At 46.6% G+C, this 9,724-nt stretch overlaps 1 protein-coding gene across 1 annotated transcript in view; it reads left to right on the top strand.

The window, feature by feature from the left end:
* Nucleotides 1–9,724, top strand: part of EEPD1 (endonuclease/exonuclease/phosphatase family domain containing 1) — a 175,397-nt gene that overhangs the window by 156,740 nt on the left and 8,933 nt on the right. The window contains exons 4-5 of the mRNA XM_006832133.1: nucleotides 1,292–1,426; nucleotides 3,369–3,507. Coding sequence (XP_006832196.1) covers nucleotides 1,292–1,426; nucleotides 3,369–3,507 — 274 coding nt within the window. The remainder of the gene's footprint in view (nucleotides 1–1,291; nucleotides 1,427–3,368; nucleotides 3,508–9,724) is intronic.

The raw sequence follows: 9,724 nt of genomic DNA, 5'->3' as shown, positions 1-9,724 counted from the left end.
CCCTTTGTTTAGTTGATGATGCATGGAGGGGATTGTAACCATGGCAATGAAATGATATAAGATAGGATGAATATAAAACTAATGTTTTCCCATGTAAACTATCACATAATTCACAATAAAACATTTTTTAAAAAAGATAATGAATATCAAAATAATTAAGAGATTAGGTTTAGGTTCTATTCTACACTGTGTGGCTTCATTTGCATAACAAAAGAAACCCCTATTTCTAAACAGGATCACAGCCTCAGGTACAAGGGCTAGGGACTCAACACAGTGTTGGAGGAGGCACAATCCATTCCATACCATAGAGGCTCTAAGGGCCATGTGGGGCAGCTTAGCCTTGGTGAAGCCATGTTGACCTACTAGAGGACTCTTGAGTGCCCACTTCCAAGTTGTCAGGTGGTTAGCTCTGACTTTTGTTCACCCAACAAATATTTACTGAGCATTTATTAAGCACCAGGTAGCACAGTTAGGTGTTGGGCTGCTGACCAACAGGTCCGAGGTTCAAACCCACCAGGTTTGCTCCTTGGGGAAGATGAGTCTACCTGTTCCCATAAAGATTTACAGTCTGGAAACCCTACACAGGGTCACTATGAGTCAGAATGGATTCGATGGCAGTGTGTTTGGTTTGTTTGGGGTGCTGAGCCTAGGTACAAGGTCACCAAGAGAGACACAGTCGACCAGGGCATTGGTTGGAATCATGCTTTACTCACACAGAGAAGAGACAGAGCAGGTTCAGCTTCAACTGCAGGCTTCAGTCCAGGGCTGTGTGACAGTCATTTACCCAACATCACCCACTGTTCTAAACAGCAACTGGCCAGTAAGTAAAACCCACCTCTCAGGGTCTCATAGCTGAGTCCCAGCTTGGGTTTTAGGAAGTTAATTAGCCCCTCTGAGCAACAGTGTCCTCATCTGGCAAGTGCGGGTAGGAATTGGACCCTCCTGGGTGTGAAGCTTACACGTAGAATTCTGCCTAGTCTAGACTCCCTCCACTCCCCCGACTCCCCAGAAGAGAAGAGCACAGGCAACTCCAGTTGTATAGAAAGTGCTGAAATCACAGCAGTGAGTGACCTGGTATTATGAGAGGTGGGGCTTTGGTTTTTCTGCGTCCTTTTGTTTGAGAAACAGCCCTATGCACATAACCTCAGGGATCAAGAGGCAGATCCTGCCTTACAGCCTCTGGCCAAGATCTTCCTTAGAGGCGGTTGAGCCCAGTAGAGGGAGATGCTGGCAGCAAGGTGAACGCCTCTGGATGCCGTTTTTCACCAGCTCTGTCTGCCTCTCCCTGCAGGGTTTGGGGTATTTGGGCTTCCTGTGGGACTCTGCAGTTGGGATGGAGCTGAAAGACACCCCCTTGCAGGAGAGCTCGCCGGGCAATGGGCATGAAAAATCGTCGCATCCCAGCCCTTACCTCGCGCACTTCAAGGTACTGACACATTCCACTTGTCTTTCTAAGAAGGAAAAAGAAGCTCTTCTTTCTAAACCTTGGTGACTGGCACCTCTTCTTTCTGACCTGGTTTCTGTCTCTCAGGGTTGGGTTAGCATCTGCTCCTGAGGTGACTCTCAGCCCCAGTGAGTGCTGTGGTGTCTGGGCAGGAAACCAGATGGCTGCCTCCCAAATCTGACACACATCAGTGTCACCAGAAAACATGATTTCAATGAGTGATTCCTGGGCCCTGTTCCAGACAGTGGTGGTTCCCTGGTAGAATTGTCACCTTCCGTGTGGGAGACCCCGGTTTGATTCTGGGCCAGTCACCAGGGCAAGGCAATAGCTAGGACCAGCCAATGTCATAGGAGGTAAGCCGTGTACCCTGGCTTCCTGGCAGCATCTGATGCTTGTTGCCATGGCAAACAGTTGGGCAGGATTAGGAAACCCTGAGCATCTGAGTAACACTGGGATTCTGGGGAGGCAGATACTGTCAGTGAGTGCTCACCTGGATACTGGGGTCTGCATCTTAGGCTGCCCACCCGTGTGTCCCCTGGCCTGCCAGTATTATGGGAGCCTTGTTCTTTATTCACTTGAAGTCAGCTGGAAGTCAGCATGGGAAGAGAAAGTCCCGGGGAGCAAAGAGCACAGAGAGGAGTCAGTGGACTGTTGGGGGTGGGGGAGATGCAGCAGGTCCTAGCTGGGTCTTACAGGTAGGCCACATGGGTAAGAGTGCCAAGTCTTTGTTAAACAACCAGCTGCTAGAGCCACCTCATTCTTTATGGTTGCTTAAAAGGAAAAAAAAGTGTGATACTTCCACATATGCCCAATTTACCAGGCTTTCCTGGTGTGGTACTGTAGGATAAGCATGGGACTGCTAACCACAAGGTTGGTGGTTCAACCCACCAGTCACTCCTCAGAAACCTTTTACAGCACAGGTGGGGAACTGTTTTTTGTCAAGGGCCATTTGGATATTTATAACATCATTTGCGGGCCATCTAAGATTATCAACTTAAAAATGGCTGGGACTGCCTTTGCCTTGGCAAGGCCAGACCAAATGGTTTCATGGGTCTTACACAGCCCGTGGGCTGGACGTTCCCCACCTCTGTTTTATGAAGTCACCATGAGTCAGATGACTCCATGTCAATTAACAATAACGAGGCGTCCCTAAGGAACGCTGGTGGTGTTGTGAGTTAAGCATTGGGCTGCTAAACACAAGATCAGTAGTTCAAATCCAGCAGCCCACTCCAAGAGAGAAAAGATGAGGCTATCTGCCCCCGTGTAGGTTTACAGTCTCAGAAACCCAAAGGAACCGCTGTACTTTCTGTCCTGTAGGGTTGTTATTAGTCAAAATCAATTTGATGGGAATAGGTTTGGTTTGGAGGAATCCCTGCCTGATGCAAAAGGTTAAGCTAACCAAAGGGAAGTTCTGCCATTCTAGTCCCAAGAAGCAGCCATGGAAACACACTTGTACTCTGACACGTGTGGGGTCACTATGAATCAGAATTGGCCTGAGGGCGCCTGCTAGGAGGTCCTAGATGATATAAGTGCTCTCATCTGCTAACCAAGACGTTGGTCCCTCAAATCCATCCAGAGGTGCCTCTTTCCAAAAGGCCTGGAAACCTCAATGGAAGGCAGTTCTATCCTGCAACAAATGGAGTTGCCATAAGTCAGAATCAACTCACAACAACTAATTTGGTTTGGTTTTTAAGGAGGGTACCATGTTGACTCCACAGCACATAACCACTTCTACCACCATGTTGGGGTAGGTCAAGATCAGTCTTGTTCCTACTGGATCCTGGGAAGAATCCTAAGATGGTGGGGGTGTGGGCTGGCCTGGGGGTTGTTCATGGTCCTCACTTTGTACAGAGACCATTGATGAGTGGGTTGTAATTGACACAAGAAACATGAGCCTCTTCCTGTCCGTTTGTTTCCTGCCCAGATGGGAAGTAATGAGTTGACCCTTGTTAACCTTCAACTGGCAGCCCTGACCCTCCCAGGGGCCGAGAATCCCAGCAAGAATCCCACTGACGTTGTCCACTTGACCAGCTTCACGCAGACCCTGCAGGAGACCCTGAGAGGTAGGGATGGATGGTCTTCCTCACCCTCTCCCAGCCAGCGGGAAGGGAAGTTCTTCTGGGGTCAGCTCTGGGATCACAGAGGCCAGGGGTCTCCCACCTCCCAGCATCAGTGCAGCCACGTGTACAGACTCCTGCCTCATGTGGAGCCACCACGCTCCCCACAGGGGTTCTTGTCTCTGTAGACCTAACATGTAGGCTCCTTTGTGGCTCTTCAGCCTCGTTCTTGGGAAGAGGGAGGAGAACATTAGTGAGATGTCCCACTGCAACAGCGCCACCTGGAGGAGATTTGCATCATCGTCAAGGGAAAGAGAGCTAGAAAGTGACCAGGGGCAAAATCTCCCTGGTGGGCTGCAGATCATACAAGAGGGGTCCAGAGCCTGTCAGAAAATCTGGGTTGTTTTCTCTCACCTCCTTTGCCAACCCGCAGAACCTCAGGAATGTCCCAGAACCACTTTTAGCGTCCTCTATAAATAAATGGCACTAACTCACAGGAGTGTCCAGAGGGTTCAATCAGACGTATCTGTCCAAGTGCCCAGCACATGAAAGGGGTTCACTGCACTTGAGACTCAAAATAGCAGCAGAATTAAGAGAGAGCACTGAACAGAGAAGCTCTTGCAAAGAAAGGCAAGCTCTACGCTTTCTCGGCCCCTGATGAACAGAGAAAGTTCATTGGTGCTCAGTTTACTCATTATCCAAAGGCAGAAGTTGAAAAGCCGGCAGGACTGTGATGTTTGCAGTTTGTCTTGGTTTTTCCGAGCACTAACCTCCTATAATCGAGTGTTTGCAGCTGGAGGCCTGGAATTCTCTTGCATAATCTCCAGTCTTGACCAGTGTCTATTGGACCACCAGGGCTCCTCTTTGTACAGTTGGCCCCCCTCAGTGGATGGTTCATGAAGAGCCAACTGCAGAAATAGCTCAAAAGTACAGGCTTACATTTTGAGACAGGACATGCTCTGGTCAGCATCCAACTTATGAATCCCTATCCCTCGCTGGCACAGTTTTGCACTCAGCTGAAATGTTGACAGTTCAAATCCACTCAGAAGCACAGCAGAAGAAAGGCCTGGCAATCTGATTCCAGAAAACAGTTGTGGTCAAGAAAACTCTGTGAAGCACAGTTCTGAAACACATGAGGTTGCTTTGAATTAGAATTGATGCAACAGCAACAGGTTTGGTTTCAGGTGTTAAGGATGGTACCTTCAAGGGCACTTGTTTATCCACAGTTCCTGGTGTGGTGCTGTAGGATAAGCACTGGATGCAAATCACAATGGCGGCAGTTCAAACCCACCAGCTGCTCCTTGAAAACCCTATACAGGGTCTCTAGGAGTCAGAACTGACTCTATGGCACTTAACAACATCAAGTCTGTAGCCTATTCAAAAGGATGACTTTATAGCTTTGAGATTCAGTGGACAGTTCTACTTTTCTTGATCCCAAGCTTTTCCTTTTCTTTTCATGGAAGCACAAAAGAAAGATTCCTCTTCCTAATTTTGAGGTAGCCTCAGGCACTCACTGGCTTTTCTGATACCTAGGCAGTGGTCAGATTTCTGCCAGATGGCCTGGCCAGGTTGTTGTCCCAAGTTGCAAAGGGACTACCAGTTCACACCCTGGCCTGGCCTGGCCTTGATGTCACCAAGCGTGAGCAGCACCCATGCTCTCTAAGTCCCTACCTTGAAACTCCTATGCAATTAATTGTTAACTGATGACTGTGGACTCAAGGAACATGTCCAGGCAGCCCAAGGTGCAGCCCAGGTAAATAGACTGAGGTGGTTCAGCTCAAACAAAGGTAAGCCTTTCATTCCACAGGCCCCTTCAAACAAACAGAACCGATTTGATGAGCAAATTTTGGGCCTGTCTTGCTTGGGTTCGCAGTGGGAAGGGTGCCCTGGTGGAATTTCCTTCTTTCTGACTCCACCGCAGCGAAGAGGGTCTTGCTTTGAGAACTCAGCAAAAGTGAAGCCTGCCTGGTATTACTGCTTACATCAGCGCAGACCAGTCCCTGGCACTTCATACTTACAAAGATGCTGAGGAAATCAGCCCCAGCCAGGCTTTCTCCCTTCACTTCTGGGAAACAAGGGAATGAGAAAAGAGTGCACACTCCAGTCCTCTTCACAGCCCACAACCCTCAGAGACAAGAGTGGCTTTGGAGCCTGCACAGATGCTGACTTCACTGAGAGAAGAGAGGTGAGCCCTCCCCTCACCATCGCGAATCTGGATGTGCCTGTTCAAAGAGCCTCACAGCTGGCTTTACTGATGCTCAACACCAGCATTCTCAATTCGCAAAAGAGAATTGAGAATCATCTTTTTTGGCCTGAGTGTTTTCAGGTCTGCATACCAACAAAAACCTTCCTCATTATAGAGGAAGCTCTGACTCAGTCTGTTAAACCTTTAGTTATTCAAGAAGTGGAGCATCTTCCCCTTCTTTCTTTCCAACATCAATGGCACCTTGTTCTGAGGTATTCCTTCTGCCTGATTTCTTCCCTTAGCACACATGTAGTGAGAGTGTCGGCCATGTGGCAGGGTCTGTTGTGTACTGAATTCGAGCTCTGGTAAGAGGTCGGATTTGAGGGTTCCTGGGTGACTTTGGACAAGACCTCCAAGCTCTCAGAGCCTCCACCTGCAGAGCAGAGGTGGTCATAGTACCTGCCCCATAAGTTGCAACAGTGCAGTGTGGTGTGCTGTCAAGGATGGACTCAGAACAGCAAGGCTTTAGGGGATGGCCGTTACTGGTGCCATGTAGGAGTGTGATTGTTAGTATAATCCTCAAGCCGCCCTTCCTGTTGGAAGTTGGGATCCATTTCTCAAGACAGTTCAGACTGAACCCAACATGAGTACCCAGGTTGTTAAAACACAGAGTAAAGTTTACATAACCCCTGCTGGCCACCCAGTCACGCTTCCAGTTCAGTGTGTCACCTGGAGTGTAAGAGTGCCCTCTGGTGGTAATTTGTGTCATTTCACACTGAAGACTACTCTGACTTCCATGGATTGCTAGAAGGAACAAATCTGTCTTGAAAGAAGTACAACCAAAATGCTCCTTAGAAGAGGGACAAGCAAGACTTCATCTCACATACTTTGGAGAGATGAAGTTATCAGGAGGGACCAGTCCCGAGAGAAGGGCATGATGCTTGCTAAAGTAGAGGGTCAGCAGAAAGGAGAAAGACCCTCAGTGAGATGGACTGACACAGTGGCTGAAATAATGAGCTGAAGCGGAGGGACAATAGTGAGGAAGTCAGGACCCGACAGTGTTTCGTTCTGTTGTAAACCAGAGTCAGCTCTGGTTTTATTCCAAGGAGCCTTGGTGTCTCCATGGGTTAAGCATTTGCCCTGCAAGGTCAGCAGTTCAAATCCACCAGCTACTCCCTGGGGAAAGATGAAGCTGTCTGTTCCCATAAAGAGTGACAGTCTTGTGAAACAAAATGACTTGGGGGTCTCCTAAAATTTAGACATTTCTGTGCATCAGACAATTTCACCAAATGAATAAAAAGAGAACCCACAAACTGGGAAAATTTTTATGACAATGACCTATCAGACAAGGACCTAATCTCTTGAATTCATAGAAAATTTCACCTCAACAACAAAAAGATAAATCCAGTTAAAAAATGTATAGAGGACATGCTCGAACACTTCACCAAAAAAGACATTCATGCAGCCAACAAATATGAAGAAATGCTCATAATCTTTCACCATTTGTTGTTATTAAGTGCCGTCGAGTCAGTTCTGACTCGTAAAGACCCTTTATTGGGTTTCCAAGGAGTTGCTGATGGGTTTGAACCGCTGAGCTTGTGGTTATCGGTCTAGTGCTTATCATACACCAGGACTCCATTAGTAAGATACATCTCAAAACAACAATGAGATCACATCTCATTCTAGGATTACTAGCAAAGTTAACAACAAAAAAAGAAGAAGAAGAAAACAAATGCTGGTGAGGATGTGGGGAGACAAGAACCTTCATGTACTTCTGATAAGACTGTGAAATGGCGCAATCACTGAGGAAATGGTATGGTACTTCCTGAAAAAGTTGGAAATACCAATACCCTAGGACACAGCAAACATATGGTACTTGGCACATCATACACACCGATACTTGGTACATACCCTAGAGAAATAAGATCCAGAACACAATTACTCATGTATGCACACCCATGCTCATCACAACATTGTTCACAATAGCAAAATGGTGGAGACAACTTAAATGTCCATCCATGGAAGAATGGATAAACAAACTTTGGCAATGTTAAGAATAATGATGAATCTGTGAAACACTTCATAACATAGATGAACCCAAAGGACATTATGCTGAGTGAAATTAGTCAATCAGAAAAGGACCAATATTCTATGAGACCACTATTGTAAATAGTCAAGAAAAGGTTTTCACACTAAAAAAATATTCTTTGATGTTTAGCAGGGGGTCAGAGGGGAAGAGAGGGGAAGCTACTGGATAGGTACATGTTAACTTGGGTGAAGGGGAGGTGACATACAAAAAGAGAGAGAGGTCAGCAAAATCTGAAGAAGACAGGAAGCCACTGGGGAGAGTGGAAGAGTTAAAGACAACAGAGGGAAATACTGTTACATACACAATCCTGAGGTAATGGTGATCCACGAGTGGATGCGTAGATAGGCACGCAGGCTGAGAAGGAGAGTGGGAGTTTACCCATGAGCTTCCATAGGTTTGATAGAGGATGTTTGTACACAGGTACCTACCTCTGCTGCAAATGTATCCATGACTATGGTGGAGTGAACAGGGTAAGATTATAAAGACCTTTTGGTTAAAAATAACCAAATACTTTGAAGGAGTGAGCCATAGGACCTGGGGACTTAGGATCATAGTCTTGAAAGACACCAAAATCAGTTGCCATCTAACACAGTCCACAAAGACATTGTCTCCATCCTACTTTAGTTGGTTGCAGCTGGATCTGAAAAGCTCATGAGCAGCCATCTAAGGTGCATGCATTGGTCTTTTCCTATTCGGAGGAAAGAGTGATGAACATTGAAGAAGATACAGGGAAACAATGCATTCAGGAGACTCATGGACCATGAGAACGTCAGTCTCCAGGCCCTGAGACTAGATCGTGCCTGGCTACCACTATCAACTGCTTTGTAAGAGATCACAGTAGAAGGTTCTGGAGAGAGTAAAAGAAAAATAAGGACCAAAACTAAAAATGATAAAAAGAACCAGACTTGCTGATCAGATGCAGACTGGTGGAAGCCCCAAGACTGTGTGGCCCTTAGTCACCTGAGGTCTGGAACTGAACTCACGTGAAGGGCCAAACAATAGACAGTCCATGTTGTTGTTGTTGTTGTTATGTGCCATCAAGTTGGTTCTGACTCATAGCAACCTTGTTTAGGGTTTCTGAGGCGCAGCTGGTGGGTTTGAACCACTACCTCATGGCTCAAATCAACCTTGCAGTCCGGTGGTTTTCCTACAGCACCACACCAGGACAAATCTATAGGGAGAACAGTAACACTGGGGAGGTACACACTCCTCAGAATAATCAACCATTTGAGATCCAGCAGGTAATATTTACCCAAGGACAAAGGTCAAAAAAGAAGGAGAGAGGGAGGCAGTGGGACGAGCAATAGTGCATTGTGGGAAATGCAATCAGTGACATGAACCAAATCATGGATGAGTTGTTGAGAGAAAATGGAAGGCTGCTTTGCCCTGGAGCTCTTCACCTAATTCACAAGCTTTTAAAATAAATAATATAAAAAAGATTTCCAGTCTCAGAAACCCTAAAGAGTAATTGTACTCTGTCCTATAGGGTTGCTTTGAGTTAGAACTGAATGTCAGTGGGTTTGATTTTTTTGGTTTAGTCATTATTCTACCAAGAGCCATTGTATCAGAGTGCTTGAACATTAGGCCTCTAACCAAAGAGTCTCAGTTTGAAACCACCAGCTGCTCCACAGGAGAAATGTGTGGCAGTCTGCTTCCATGAAAATATGAGTTTAGTTCTCTCTGTCTTGTACGCTCACTGTGTGTGTAGATCTCCTCTGTCTTGTACTCTCACTGTGTGTGCAGTTCTCCTCTGTTTGTACTCTCACTGTGTGTGTAGTTCTCTGTCTTGTACGCTCACTGTGTGTGTAGTTCTCTGTCTTGTACGCTCACTGTGTGTATAGTTCTCCTCTGTCTTGTATGCTCACTGTGTGTCTGGTTCTCCTCTGTCTTACATGCTGACTATGAGTTGGATTCAACTCGAGGAAATGGCAGTAGGTTAGCCACTACCC

Source organism: Chrysochloris asiatica, unplaced genomic scaffold, assembly GCF_000296735.1.
Source record: "Chrysochloris asiatica unplaced genomic scaffold, ChrAsi1.0 scaffold00006, whole genome shotgun sequence".
Lineage (NCBI taxonomy): Eukaryota > Metazoa > Chordata > Mammalia > Afrosoricida > Chrysochloridae > Chrysochloris > Chrysochloris asiatica.
Note: the sequence above shows the minus strand (reverse complement) of the source record. Positions and strands in the feature narration are given on the sequence as shown.